We start from the raw sequence: 15,638 nt of genomic DNA on the forward strand, positions 1-15,638 counted from the left end.
TTTCCCTTCATTTCAATTAGTTTAGCCTTCATATGTTCCTCTAATTTGTGACTAAAATCCACCAGTTCTGTGAGCATCCTGATTACCAGTATTTTGAACTGTGCATCTGAGAGGTTTGCTATTTCTTTTTCACTTAGAGTTATTGGCTCTGGGGCTTTGAGTTCTTCTTGAGCCATATTTTGGACTGTTCATGCCTGTTACATATGAGGAGCAGAGCCCTAGGTGTTCACCAGGGTAGGGCCACTCAGTCATTGGGTTGTGATGCTGTGTTTGGGGGTGGGGTCAAAGGAAAGCAATGGCGGCCCCCTCTGCTGCCTGCTGCTGCTGCCGCCACCACCGCCACTGCCGGGGCCCGCACAGTCTGTCCCACTGTGCACAAATGTGTGACCTCGGTCAGCTTGCTTCTGCTGGGTTCGCACTGTAGCCTATGCGGTCCATCTCACTGCTCACTCCTCTGCGGTTTATCTGTGTGTGAATGTGTGACCACAGCCAGTCTGCTGCCCTGAGCCCTTACTGGGTCAGCCCGACGCGGAGCTGCCTGGGTGCCTGGGGTCGGGGGATCTTTCTTGCCTGTCCCCTTTCTGCTGCTGGCTCTGCCCCTCTTACCAGTCCAGTTGAATGGTTGGTTGTTGTTGAACTTCCATATAGTTCAATTTTCTGTTCTTTGGCTGTGTCTTTGTTCACCAAACCTTTGTTGTATTCAATCTTGGTTTTGGGAGAAGGCACAGTGTTTCCACCTATGCTTCCATCTTGGCAGAAGTCTCCAAAGTTCTTGTGTCAGTGATTTTCAACTTTTTTCATCTCAGTGATTAGCACACATAATTATTAAAATTCTGTTCTACATCATAAAATATATTTTTCATTGATCTAAAAAAAGTAGGTATAATTTTGATTCATTCACACTGGATGGCTATTTTTATGTTGTCATTTTTTAAATTTGACAGTCTAAGGGAAAAGAGGTCAGTGCCCCTGACAAAATAGTTAGGTATATTGCATGTTTAAAAAATTCTTGTGGCACACTGGTGGAAAATTGCTGCCTTATTGGCTGGCAGTGATAAAAAATGTCATGGCCTGCTGAGCTGGAAGTTTCAGCAGTGATGTGGGCAAGCAGCTGGTAAACCAAATATTAGAGACTCAGCTTAGCTCTGACAAAAGTGCAGCTAATGAAGTCTATTAGGGGCTGCAGGTGTTGCTGAGGCTACAGTATGGCATCAGGAGCCAGCATCCAAAGAAACCAACTCATCATCCTAGACCGCATCTTGGGAAGATAGGTTTGCCCAGTGGTTCTCTGTATGAAAGCCATTGTGATAATCATTTAAGACCTGATTCTTCTCATCTGTGTTGGTGTAACTGAGGAAAGCAAAGATTGTAATTGAAACCGAGTGTCTGGGTTGGATCATAAATAAAACTAGACTCTATTATAATGTGGAGTTAGACAAGAGAAATATTAGATTCTTTGCTATGTAATGGGATCCCAGGGCATTATAAGGGAAGTATTCAACAGGTTAGGAAGTAGCAATTAATAGAAACTAAGTTGCAATGAGTGATAAAATATAGGGCTTCTGAAATAAGCTACCATGAATAGGAGTTTGTTGAACTATCAGGATAAGGCTTGGCAAGTAGGCCTTGTGGGGCAGGAGAGCAGTGGTGTGGTTCAGCCTCCATGCTGATCTAGATCTCTGGGAGGCACTCGAACATCCTAGATGGAAAGGGCTGTGTGTTACTAATGAAAGAGCTTTATCACTTGGGGCCCATGTTGCTCTACTATGGGATCGTGCTTCAACAGTTACAATATGGGAAGTAAAAGACCTTTTCCTACCAGCTGAGGAAACCTGCTATTGTAGATTCTACAATGTGTAAGGAGATGCCACAGAAGCATCAAAAGCAGGAGCAAGTCAGCACCACCTAAGGAGTGGCCAAAGGGAGGACTGTGGACATGAGTCTTCTGGTGTATGGCCCTAAGCAAAGGATTGATACAAAAGATGAAGACCTCGGGATCTAGTAGGAAGCAGAAATGATAGAAACAACAGGAGGGCAGACAACTGCCCCACAGTCACTGGAAGTTAAAGTTCACTGGGAATTGGCTGCAATAGTGTCTCAGCAGCTCAGGGCTCCAAACTGGTTACTAGAGCAATACTCAGGAAAAGCCCGGCTAAGGAAGTGGGGAGATGAGGGGAAGGAAGTTAAGGGAAGTCCATTCCACAAATGCCAAGTGAGGGGCTCTCCAGTAACTAGAGCAGGAAGCAAAAGAGTGACCCCTGCTAGGTGGCAGCTCCCCAGGCACTGTCCTTACAGGCTGCTGCTGCCTCTGTGACCCCTCACCTGCCAAATCCCTGCCTGGAAATGCCAAGAAGCTCCCAGCTCTTTCCCACTATCTGGATAGTAATGTTGAAGTGAAGGATGAAGACAAATTGGTGCAGCAGGTCCTGGCAGCTGAAATCCGTGGATGCAGGTTGCTTTTGAAATAGTTATGGAGTAGTTAGTAGTAAATAGTTAATAGTTAAGTGCAACTTTCTGGTTTTCTCTGGACCTCATATTTCTGGATATTTATAAAAACCAGAACCCAAGGATACAACTTAACTTACAGAACTGCATTGTGGTGCAGGTGAGATTATGGACTAAGGGTGCTTTGTACACCCTAAGGTGATATGTGTATAGTGCTAGGAACATTGGTGGCAAGTTTCCAGAACCCAGGTGGGGGTTGAGTGAGTGAGTCAACAAGAAAGAAAACCGCCACTTCTTAAAGAGTTCTCAAAGAGTAGGGCTGGGCAGCTGGGGTTTCAGGGCAGCATAAACAGTCAGTACCTGCCAAGGAAAGGCTAGTTTGCTTGGAGATCCTGGAATCCCAGAGGAAGCAATGGTGAGTGTCTCTGCCCTTGCCTCTCATGTTGTTCTTCCTGTGCTGAGTGAATATCCCTGGGCCCATCAGGGGTGGTCTGTTTTACTGGTGCTGAGGAAGGCAGTAGGTGTTCTGGTCTAGGAGGTGTGGGTGTGGCTGTGAGACAGGGACAGAGTCGGGGAATAAAGAACACTCTTCTGCCCCTCACTTTGCTTCCTTTGCTCAGTGGGAGATTTGCCCAAAATGCAAATCTTAGCTCCCAAGTCCCTCTCACATGGTAACTGGATGTCCTACTGGACATCTGTTCTTTCCTACACCTAAAACTACCCTGTCCCTGACTGACCACATCTCAGAGGGGCCCCTTGTCCCTGAGGCCCCTTTTCCAAGTCATCTCAGGTAGACTGAGCAGGACTCTATGTGTCCTAGGATCTCTCTAGCTGATAATATAGTATCTCTAAGAACTTTTGCTTTGGGTCCATCTGGAACTTTCTTCATGGAGACAGGGTCTAGTCCAGAAATGCCCCAATCACTTGGTGAACATGCAGCTATGTACCCATGTTGTGCTCAGGACAAGCGTCACTAAATATTTTGGCTAAATGGTTGAGGACTTTAGCTTCTTTTCAGACCCACACCACAGACTGCCAGTGCTAGTCCATCCAAGGCCACAAGTGACAGGAAATGGATTTGCCTTTTTGGAGCCAAACCAACTTATTTTTTAGTTTGCATTAACATTTATTTAATTTAGTTTTTTTTACAATTTTTAAAACTGTTTTCCAAGTACAGTTTCCTGCCTTTCCCTTCCACCGCTCTGCACCACCCCAGCCCTCTCTGCCTTGCTCCCCATTCCAACTTAATGATGCAGTCAGGAAGAAAGGGGTTCAAGGAGGGGAAAGGTACTGCCCAAAGGCACTTGATAAATCCTTCCTGATGGGACAGATGGCCTTAGTGAGGAGTTCTCCATCCTAGCCACTGTCACTGCTGATGGCAGTGATCAAGGGAAGTCACTAGAAGGGACAAAACGGGACATCTGAGAAGAGATAGATGCTGCCATGAACCCATGTCTGAGTGTCAGCTAGGTAACCATGCCGTCTCAGACCAGGCTGTGTGCCCACTTGTCCTAAACTGCTTTGGGAATCCTGCAGCCCCTGATCCCACAGAAGGGAAGAGGAGGTAGGAGATGTGCCTCCCCTGACCTCTAGGAGCTGTGCTAAGCACTCACCCATGTTCCAGAACTGAGAATGTGTCCTTTTTCTTCATGTCCATCACCTAGGCCATGTCTCTTCTCCTCTTCTCCATGCTGATCCTCCTCACTCAGCCTCTGGGATCACTGGAAACAGAAATGAAGACCTATTCCCAGAAAACAGTGCCCAGTGCCTGCACCCTGGTCATGTGTAACCCCGTGGAGAATGGCCTGCCTGGTCGTGATGGACGAGATGGGAGAGAGGGCCCCCAGGGCAAGAAAGGGGATCCAGGTAGAACTGGGACTGTGGGTTTGTCCTAGGGGGAAGGGGTGGGCTTTGGAATCATAACCAACTCAGCAACCCTGGACATTGTGCTGTGGGAGCCTTGGAAATGGACACCCATCTCCTTGGGAAGGAGAAGTCCCCAAGATACTCAGTCCATCTAAAACAGCACTTTACCAGCTTCCAAATGACTGGCTGTCCTGAGCCTCCATGTGTCTCTGCATCACCCAGCTGTCCTGATTTCTCCCCTGGAATCTTCTTCTTTTAATTTTATTTATTTATTTTTAGAGACAGAGGAAGGGAGGGAGAGAAACATCCATGTGCGAGAAACATCAACTGGTTGCCTGTTGCACACCTGCAGCTGGGGGCCTGGACTGCTACTCAGACATGTGTCCTGACCAGGAATCGAACCAGTGAACTTTTAAAGTTCACAGGCCAGTGCTCAGTCTACTTAGCCACACCAGTCAGGGCTCCCCTAGGATATTCTGATTCCTCTTACCTCGAATATGAGCCAATAGTGTGTAAATGACAGGAACTTGGGGTGTGTAGAGCCATGCTCCTACACTTAGCAAATGTTCATTGAGGGTAAATGGGGCCTGTGCAGGGTGTTAAATATGTTATTAAACTAAAGTGCAAGAAGGATGGAAATGGATGTGGCTCAGTTGTCCTTACTCAGGCCTGATCAAAAGGATTTGTCCTAAATATTTTACAGAGTGAAGGAAAGGGAGCTCATATTTCATTGTCCAGCTGTGTGCATTGTCCAGCTATTCACTTTTATATAAATTTAATCCCACTTATCAGGGACACATAACCTCATTTAACAGGTAATAAATTTGAGACTCGGGGAGGTAATATGGAAGGGGATAAAGAGAAGGGCTTCTGGGTCAGACAGGTGTGTGCTTGATCGCTGGCTCCATCTCCAGGAGGGACCTCTCAGGAGCAGCCACTCAGTGTCCCTGAGTCTCAGTTTGCTCATGTGTAAGTGGGAAGGTTATTTGTCACATAGTGACAACTAATTGAGCCAAGGCTTTATTTTATTGAGTTGTCAGGATAAAGTTGCATCTTCCTGCTATAACATCAGGTGAATTCTCCTGAGCTTTGCAAAAGTACTATTTATTATTAAGGGTATTATCAAAGAAATACTTCCCCTTTGGGGATAGTCTGGGTGTGATTGGCAAAAAGAGAGAATTCAAGAACCAGCAATGAGCATGAAGGGACCATTGTGGCACTCGGCTTGGGCTATAGATGCATCAACTGTGTGTTTATCTTTGCAGAGCTTGCATTTGGGTTGAAAGAGGAAGAAGATATTTAAGCTAGAAAGAGTAGATAACATTGCCAGGCTTTGCAGGGTGAGGAACAAGCAAGTATCCATCTGTCCTTTAGAGAGAGAAGGTGGCTCCCAGTGGGAATGGGCTAGGTCTTGAGAAGGCTGCCTGGAAGTGTTCTCAGAAGAAGGGTGGTTTTTAAGGTGTGGGCTCTCCCTTGGAGAACCCCAGCTCTCTCTAGCACCCAGAGGGACCCTGAATTGCTTCCTGGGGAGGGCACTCTTTCCTAGGTGGTTGTCTAACTTGCGGCATGGAGTCTGGCTGAGGCCTCCCTTTCTTATGAACGTGCCTCGTGCACATCCCAAGCCTGGGGTTGGTGCTTGGAGAGAGAATGGTGCACAGTAGGCCTGGGGCCCAGGCTCCACACTGGCTCCTTCATTCCAGGCACATTAGTCACTTAACCCTAATGGCTCTGAGAATTTATTAGAGCACTGTAGTAGCCTCAGAACCCTCACCAAACAGCTCTGGGTGCAACTTGTGACACCTGCCCTGCAGATTCTGATGCATGTGGTCCCAGGAAGCTGCTGTAAAGAACAAGATGGGCCTGAGATGAGAGACCCTTGAGCAGAGGTGGAATGTGGAGCCCATGTTGCTGTGGTGATGCCCTGACTACCATGGAGGGCCAGTGAGACCTGGACCCTGCTTTGGAAGCTGTATTTACAGAGACAATTCCCTTAGTTCTCAGCATCTAGATTGTTGCCCAGAGGATTCAGCAGAGTGCCCCCAGGGGCATGCACCTCCCTTGGAGAAGACCACACACTTCACAGCAGCCAATGAGGCCCCTCTCTACCCCTGCTTACTTGTCTGATCTCGTTGCCTTCTCTTCCCCACACAGTCACTGGGCTCCCACTACACTGGCCCCTCACTGATCTGTCAGCACACTCAGGGCCTTGTCAAAGCTCTTCCCAGAGGTACACTCCTCACCACCTTCCCAGCCTCACTCACAGACCACTAGCTCAGACAGCCCTTCTCTGACACCCACTTAGAAGATGCACCCTGACAACACTCTCTATGCTTAATATCTGTTTCTGTGCAGTTGACTTTAAGCTCCATGAGGAAGAGATCTGAGTTGTTGTCTTTCTCTTTCTCTACTATTGCCCTGCATTTAGGACAGTATGTTGTAGAAGCCCTGAGAACACCTGTGGAATGAATGAATGTGAGATGCAAGGAGAAGAGGAGTTTTAGTAGAGTTAAGGGTGGCCACACTTCTGGTCCATGGAGCTTCACTTCAGGTGGCATTAGGGTACAGGGATACATACATCTCTTGGGGAGACTAGGATGCAAAATTAGTGCTTCAGGAGGCATGAGTGCTTGCTGATGAGGGCGTCTCTTCTGCATCTCAGTGCTCTCCTGGCATCCATGCTTGTGTGCCAAGGACGGGCCACCTTGAACGTTCCCTTCTATGGGTTATTTTCTTCTCTTGGCCCATATACCTGTTGCCATGTTGGCCAGGATGAAACCTAAGGGAGACTCAGCCCAGGGTCAGGGCATCTCTGCCCCTGAACAATGTGCTGTTGACTATGAAATATGGGGCTCATCCTGGAGCCCACTATGTTCCATTTCACTCCAAGTGAGGACTGTAACTGAAAGCAGGACACCATGCCAAGTACATGGCCTTTTAAAGGCGCCAGTCCCCCACCATCAGCACATTCTTGTCTCAGGCAGGTCTGACCCATCCTGCCCTGAGAGCAGGGTTTCCAAGTCTGAAATGTCACCTCTCCTCCACAGATCTCTCTGGACCTCTTCACCCTTTATGTCCTACTTTATCCTTCAGTAAAAGAGCTCTGAGACTATGTGTGTGTGTGCTGGAGTAGGGGTGCTATGATGGGGTGGGGGGCATCTCACATGTTGTCTTCCACACTCATTTCCCGTGCCTCCCAGTTTCACATTCTGCTACCAATCCCTTGCAGAACTGGACCTGGTGGTAATATTTGTGTCTCACCCACTGTTAGTTGTAAAATTATGTTCCATAGATGGTTTCTTAATGAACCAATAAATGGAACAATGAGCAAGTGGACAAATATGTGAATGAACATGCCAGCACCACCCATCAGGTAGTACTTCTTTTTTTTTTAAAATTTTCCTTTCTTGAGGACTTCCACCAAGATGGAGGCATAGGTGGAAACACTGTGCCTCCTCTCACAACCAAGTTTAAAGTCAACAAAGTTTCAGTAACAAAAACGCAGCCAAAACACAGAAAATTGAACTGTACGAAGTCTGACAACAAGGAACAATTCAGCCAGACTGGTAAGAGGGGTGGAGCCAGCAGCGGAGTGGGCAGGAAAGATCTATCGACCCAGGTGCGCAGGCAGCCATGGGAGGATTCCAGGTGTGGGGTGGCAGCAGGCAGACCCAGTGAGGGTGCAAGGTGGGAGGCTGACTGCGGTCACACAACCGCATGCAGATAAACTAGCAAAGGAGCGAGCAGTAAGACAGACCACGCAGGCCCCAGTGGCGTGAAGCAGCAGAGGGGATTGCCACTGCCCCTCTTGGACCCCGCCCCACATACAGTGTCACAACCTAGGGACTGAGTTGCCCCGCCCTGGTGAACACCTAGGGCTCCGCTTCTCATACATAACAGGTGCGATCAGCCCAAAATATGGCTCCAGAAGAACTCAAAGCCCCAGAGCTGATAACTCTAAGTGAAAAAGAAATAGCCAACCTATCAGACATACAATTCAAAACACTGGTGATCAGGATGCTCACAGAACTAGTTGATTATAGTCACAAATTAGAGGAACATATGAAGGCTAAACTAATTGAAATGAAGGGAAATGCACAGGAAACAAATAGTGATGGAAAAGAAACTGGAACTCAAATCAATGGAGTGGACCAGAAGGAAGGAAAAAATGACCAAACAGAAAAATATGAAGTAACAAGAATTCAAAAAGTGAGGAGAGGCTTAGGAACCTCCAGGACATCTTTGAGTGCTCCAACATCTGAATTATAGGGGTACCAGAAGGGGAAGAGGAAGAGGAAGTGGAAAAATTTTTTTCTTTCTCATGATTCTTTTTTATTATATTTTATTGATTATACCATTACAGTTGTTCTATTCCCCCCTTCATTCCCCTCCACCCTGCACACCACTCCCCCACCATTCCCCCCACTTTAGTTTATGTCCACGTGTCTCAAGTTCTTTAGATTCTATATTTCCCATACTATTCTTGCCCTCCTCCTATCTATTTTTTACCTATCATCTATGCTACTTATTTTCTGTGTCTTCTCCCTCCTTCTCTTCCTCCCACTCCCCTGTTTCTAACCTTCCATGTGTTATTCATTTCTGTGGTTCTACTCCTGATCTAGCTGTCCTCTTGGTTTGCTTTTGTTTTAAGTGTGGTTGTTAATACCTGTGAGTTTTCTGTCCTTTCACTGTTCATATTTTGTATCTTCCTTTTCTTAGATAAGTCCCTTTAACATTTCATATAATAAGGGCTTGGTGATGATGAACTCCTTTAACTTAACCTTATCTGAGAAGCACTTTATCTGTCCTTCCATTCTAAATGAAAGCTTTGCTGGATAGAGCAACCTTGGTTATAAGTCTTTGGATTTCATGATTTGGAATACTTCTTCTCAGCCCCTTCTTGCCTGTAAGGTCTCTTTTGAGAAATCCACTGACAGTCTGATGGAAACTGCTTTGTAGGTGACTGTCCCCTTATCTCTTGCTACTTCTAGGATTCTCTCCTTCATTTTAATTTTGGCTAATGTAATTATGATGTGCCTTGGTGTGTTCCTTCTTGGGTCCAACTTCTTTGGGACTCTCTGAGCTTCCTGGATTTCCTGAAAGTGTATTTCCTTTGCCAGACTGGGGAAGTTCTCCTTTATTATTTGTTCAAATAAGTGTTCCACTCATGGCTGTTTCTTTTCTTCTTCTGGTACCCCTATAATCTGGATGTTGGAATGTTTAAAGATGTCCTGGAGGTTCCTAAGCCTCTCCTCATTTTTTGAGTTCTTGTAACTTCACTTTTTCCTGTTTGGTCATTTCTTCCTTCTTTCTGGTCCACCCCCTTGATTTGAGTTCCAGTTTCCTTTCCATCACTATTGGTTTCCTGTGCATTTCCCTTCATTTCAATTAGTTTAGCCTTCATATGTTCTTCTCATTTGTGACTAAAATCAACCAGTTCTGTGAGCATCCTGATCACCAGTATTTTGAACTGTGTATCTGAGAGGTTTGCTATTTCCTGGTTGCTTAGAGTTATCAGCTCTGGGGCTTTGAGTTCTTCTTGAGCCATGCTTTGGACTGTTCATGCCTGTTACCTATGAGGAGCAGAGCCCTAGGTGTTCACTGGGGCCAGGCCACTAAATCGCTGGGCTGTGATGCTGTATGTTGGGGCGGGGCCAAAGGAAAGCAGTGGCAGGCCCCCTCTGCTACCTCCTGACACCACCACATGCCTCGGTCTGTCCTACTGCACGCAAATGTGCGACCTCGGTCAGCCAGCCACTGGGTTCGCTTGCTGGGGCCTTCATGGTCCGTCTCACTGCTCACTCCTTTGCTGGTTTATCTGCACATGAATGTGTGACCACAGCCAGTCCACTGCCCTGAGCCCTCACTGGGTCAGTACAACCCAGAGCTGCCTGGGCGCCTGGGGTGGGGGGATCTTTCTTGCCTTTCCCTGCTCCGCTGCTGGCTCCACCCCTCTTACTGGTCTGGTTGAACAGTTCGTTGTTGTTGGACATCCATATAGTTCAATTTTCTATTCTTTGACTGCATCTTTGTTCTCCAAACCTTTGTTGTATTCAAACTTGGTTGTGGGAGAAGGCACAGTGTGTCCACCTATGCCTCCATCTTGGTGGAGGTCCGCAAGTGGAAAACGTATTTGAATAAATAATAAAGGAGAACTTCCTCAATCTGGCAAAGGAAACAGACTTCTGGGAAGTCCAGGAAGCTCAGAGAGTCCCAAAGAAGTTGGACCCAAGAAGGAACACACCAAGGCACATCATAATTATATTAGCCAAGACTAAAATGAAGGAGAGAATCCTAGAAGCAGCAAGAGATAAGGGGACAGTCACCTACAAAGCAGTTTCCATCAGACTGTCAGCAGATTTCTCAAAAAAGACCTAACAGGCAAGAAGGGGCTGGAAAGAAGCATTCCAAGTCATGAAATCCAAAGACCTATAACCAAGATTGCTCTATCCAGCAAAGCTTTTATTTAGAATGGAAGGACAGATAAAGTGCTTCTCAGATAAGGTTAAGTTAAAGGAGTTCATCATCACCAAGCCCTTATTATATGAAATGTTAAAAGGACTTATCTAAGAAAAGGAAGATACAAAATATGAACAGTGAAAGGACAGCAAACTCACAGTTATTAACAACCACACCTGAAACAAAAGCAAACCAAGAGGACAGCTATATCAGGAACAGAACCATAGAAATGAAGATCACATGGAGGGTTAGCAACAGGGGAACGGGTGGAGGAGAAGGGGAGAGAAGACAAAGAAAATAAGTAGCATAGATGGTAGGTAGAAAATAGACAGGGGGAGGGCAAGAATAGTATGGGAAATATAGAATCTAAAGAACTTGAGACACGTGGACATAAACTAAATGGGGGAATGGTTGGGGAGGAGTGTGTGGGGTGGAGGAGAATGAGGAGGGGAATTAGGACAACTGTAATGGCATAATCAATAAAATATATTTAAATATTTTTCTTTCTTTTTATCTTCTTTTCCACTTTGTGATACCATCAGTCTTACTCATTTTCTAAAAACTGAATTTATTGGGATGATATTGGTTCATAATATTCTATACATTCTAGGTTAGAATGTATTGTATATCATCTGTATATTGTATTGTGTGCTCACCACCTAAAGTCATCTCTCCTTCTATCACCATTTATCCCCTCTGTGCCCTCTCCTGTCTTACTCCACATCCACTTCCCCTCTGGTATCTTTTTTCTTTTGCATATGAATGCTTATAGAAGATTAATTCACAACAATCAAAAGATGTAAACAAACCAATGCCCATCAACTGATGAATGGATAAATGAAATGTGTTCTATTCATACTCAAAGTGTATTATTGAGCTATGCCAAGGAATGAAGTATTGAGACATGCTACAAGGTGAATAAACCTTAAGGAATCACTCCTGGTTAATAAAGTCATACACAAAAGGTGATATATTTTGTGATTCCATTTACATGAAACATCTAGAATAGGTAATTGAGAGAGAAAGCAGAATTGTGATACCCAGGGGCTGGGGTGAGAAATAGGGGGATAAGGAGTGACTGTTTAATGGCTATGGGATTTTCTTTGAGGGTGATTAAGTGTTTTAGAACTAAACAGAGGTGCTAGTTGCATGACATTTTGAAGCTGCTAGATGCCACTGAGCCATATACTTTAAAGAGGTTAATTTTACATTACATAAATGTCGCCTCAATAAAAAAGAATCACCAAAGTTACAGAATTAAGTGTAAAATTAATTTTTTTAAAGAAAGTATGTTTTAAAGATTTTATGTATTTACTTTTTTTAGAGCAAGGGGAAGGGAAAGAGGAAGAGAGGGAGAGAAACATCAATGTGTGATTGCTTCTAGAATGCCCCCAACTGGGGACCTGGCCCATGACCCAGGCATGTGCCCTGACTGGGAATCAAACCAGTAACCCTTTGGTTCAGAGGCCAGCACTCAATCCACTGGGCCACTCCAGCCAGGGCAAGTGTAAAATTCTTAAATATTAATATCCATTTGCTCCCTTTAGTTTTTTTGGGGGTAAATCTTGTATAATCTCTGGCTTAGGCAGCCTTTGTTGAGGTGACACATCCCTTTTAAAAGTCTGGTTATTTTTCTAAAAGAAAAGTAATATATGGTCACTATGGATAAACAAAAAGAAGAAAATTAAAATTACCTTAATCGGCCTGGCTAGTGTAGCTCAGTGGATTGAGCATGGGCCTGTGAAGCAAAGGGTCGCCTGTTTGATTCCCAGTCAGGGCACATGCCTGGGTTGCAGGCCAGGTCCCCAGTAGGGGACACATGAGCGGCGACCACACATTGATGTTTCTCTCCCTCTCTTTCACTTTCCCTTCCCCTCTCTCTAAAAAAAAATAAATAAATAAAATATTTTAAAGAATTACCTTAATTGTACCACTCAGAAAGAAACAACTTAACACTTTTGTATAAACCTTTCCTGTGTTTTTTCCAAAGTGTATTACATATGTACATACCCTACAATGTCTCCACATATTATTGAAAGATAATCATATTGAACATAGTATTTCTAACATTCTTTTATTACTTAATGATGCATTAGATAATAATTTGGTATATTTTCTAAGGACTCAAAGATATGTTACAGGACTTCTCCAATTTTTAAAATTGAGATATAATTGACACATAACATTGTATTATTTTCAGGCCTACAACATAATCAATGATGCAATATTTGTGTATACTGTAAAATAATCATCCATTACCACATATAATTATATTTTTTTCTTGTGATGAACACTTTAAGATGTATTCTCTTGGCAATTTTAAAATACACAATACAGTGCTATTAAGTATAATCACCATTCTGTATATTACATCTCTAAGGAATTAGTTATTTTATGATTGGATGTTTGTACGTTTTCACTATCTCCCCGTGTTTTGTCTGCCACCCAGCTCCTACCTCTTATAACCACCAATAATCTGATCTGTATAGTTATTGTATGAGTGCTATCTTTCTTTTAGAATCCACATATAAGTAAGCTCATACTTTTTTTGTCTTTCTTTGCTTGAATTATGTCAGTTACCATAATACCCGAAGGTCCATTCATGTTGTTGCAATTGGCAAGATTTTTTCTTTTTATGTCTGAATAATATTCCTCTGCATGTGTAACACACCATCTTTATCCATTCATCCATGGTGGACACTTAGCTTCTTTCTATTACTTAATTACTATAATGCTGCAATGAACATGAGGGTACATATATCTTTTCTTTTAAAAAGTTATTTTATTTATTTGTGTTAGAGAGAGGGGAAGGGAGGGAGAAAGAGAGGGCTCTCCCTTTGGTGTGAGGCAAACACCAGTTGGTTGCCTCTTCCACAGCTACAACCAGGGACCTCACCTCCAACCCTGCATGTGCCCTGACTGCAAATAGAACCAGTGACTTTCCCATTTACAGGATGATGCTCAACCCACTGACCCACACCAGTCAGGGTCCACTAGCTTTTGAATTAGTGTTTCATTGTCTTTATGTAAATACCCAGAAACAATTTGCTGGGTCATACTTCTATTTTTTAGTTCTATTTTTAATTGTTTGAGGAAAATGCATATTGGTTTCTATAGTGGCAGCACCGACTTACAGTCCCACCCACAGTGCACAAGCGTTCCTTTTTCTCAACATCTTCACCAGCACTATTATCCTTTGTCTTTTTTATAAAAGCCATTCTAACAGATGTGAGGTGATATCTTATGGTTGATTTGCATATCCCTGATGATTAGTGTCAAGTGTCATTTCTGATAAAAGTTTGGTTCTGGGAGGGGAAAAGCAAGGAGTCCATGATCAAGGGTAAATGCTCTCAGATTGCCTGCTGTAAATACTGCAGCCTGTCCAGTCACCATCACCCTCAAGCAGGTCAGGGCTGGCATTACTGGGCAGTAGGGAGAGTGTAGTAGGCTTGCCAGGAGGGTCCATCACTGGCCATGAGGAACTCTCTGTACATGGGGGGACTGCGGTGTGAACCACAGGGATAGTCTGTATACAGGGAAGGTTGGTGGCTGGGTGATGGAGATGGTCCATATACAGACAGGGGTGTGACTGTGTTTGGAACAGACTGTGTGAGGGTGAAAATCTGGGGGATGTGTGCAGAGCTCACCCAACTCTTCTTCTCTAATCTCAGGCCCTGCAGGAGCCATAGGCCCACAGGGACCTCCAGGTGCCAGGGGTCCCCAAGGACTGAAGGGGGACAGAGGTACTCCTGGAGACAGAGGAGCAAAAGGAGAGAGTGGGCTTCCAGGTAAGGTAGCCTCCCCCAGTTCTGGGAACCCCACTAGTAGGGGAAGGAGGAGGGCTCTCCTCAGCTCAGGACAGCCCCTCCACTCAGTGGTCAGCCCGTTTCAGGAGTGCGAGAAAAGCAGACAAGGCTGACAGGCTAGAAGGCAGGAAGATTGGGCTCTGGTTTTAGACTCTGTTACTTGGTGCAGGGCAGGCCTGAGCAGTTTCTCCATCTGGTCATTGGGACAAGCACAGCTCCCACTCCCTTCACTGGATAGCTCTGAGCATCAAATAATCCAGGGGATGGGAAATACTTGAGGAGTGTGCAATCCTGTCCCCCACCCCACCTCCTGAAGGAAGTGCTGTCAGATTCTCAGAATGTGGAGTGACTGTGTCACCTGGATCAGTGTCAGTGGGGTGCAAGGACCTGCTCAGGGGACAGTTTGTTCACAACAGTAGCACAGGAAATGTTGTGGGCAGCAGGGCCTGTTGTGTCAGCAGATGTGGGCTTTGTGGGGGCCAGTCCCAGCTCCTTACCCCACCCCCAACAATGCCAGCAACTGGGCACCCTTCCCTTGAGGCCCAGACTCTGAGCCAATCCCTGGCTGTGCTGGGCTAGTCTTCAGTCTACCTGTCTCTCTCTGCAGACACCACTGCTCTGAGGCGGCAGGTGGAGGCCCTACAGGGACAGGTACAGCGTCTTCAGGGTGCCTTCTCTCTGTACAGGAAAGGTGAGTTCCTGGGCCTGGACCTGAGCCTGAGGCAGACACTGGGGATAGGGCTCAGACTGGGTCTGTGTTTTGGTTTGGAGTTGGCTGGGTCTGAGGCAGGTGTGGGTCTGGGACTGTAGGGGGGAGGGGGTGACTGGCTGGACCTGGGATGGGGCAGGGAGTGGGGCTAGGGCTAAGGGTGGAACAGAGCAGGGAAGCCACATGTTCTTGGAATTGGAAGTAGATGCAAGGGATAAGTGGCAGGATGTGTCCCTTATCATGAGTTCAGTGGGTTGCTAGAAGCATGGCCAAGGTCATGTGGCTCCAGAATGCCCCCAACATCACAGCCAACTGTGACCCAAGCCACATCAATGCCCTGAGTCCAGGGCAGTCCA

General features: G+C 45.5%; 1 protein-coding gene across 1 annotated transcript in view; it reads left to right on the forward strand.

The window, feature by feature from the left end:
- LOC118993854 (pulmonary surfactant-associated protein D-like) overlaps positions 1-15,379 on the forward strand; it is a gene marked incomplete at its 3' end in the record, with an annotated part of 29,826 nt that extends 14,447 nt beyond the window's left edge. Inside the window, exons 2-4 of the mRNA XM_037056359.1 lie at positions 4,110-4,311; positions 14,439-14,555; positions 15,181-15,379. Coding sequence (XP_036912254.1) covers positions 4,110-4,311; positions 14,439-14,555; positions 15,181-15,379 — 518 coding nt within the window. The remainder of the gene's footprint in view (positions 1-4,109; positions 4,312-14,438; positions 14,556-15,180) is intronic.
- Between the last annotated feature and the right edge of the window lie 259 nt (positions 15,380-15,638).

The sequence above is a fragment of the Sturnira hondurensis genome, unplaced genomic scaffold (assembly GCF_014824575.4).
Source record: "Sturnira hondurensis isolate 20B ecotype Veracruz unplaced genomic scaffold, ASM1482457v3 Scaffold0008916, whole genome shotgun sequence".
Taxonomy (NCBI): domain Eukaryota; kingdom Metazoa; phylum Chordata; class Mammalia; order Chiroptera; family Phyllostomidae; genus Sturnira; species Sturnira hondurensis.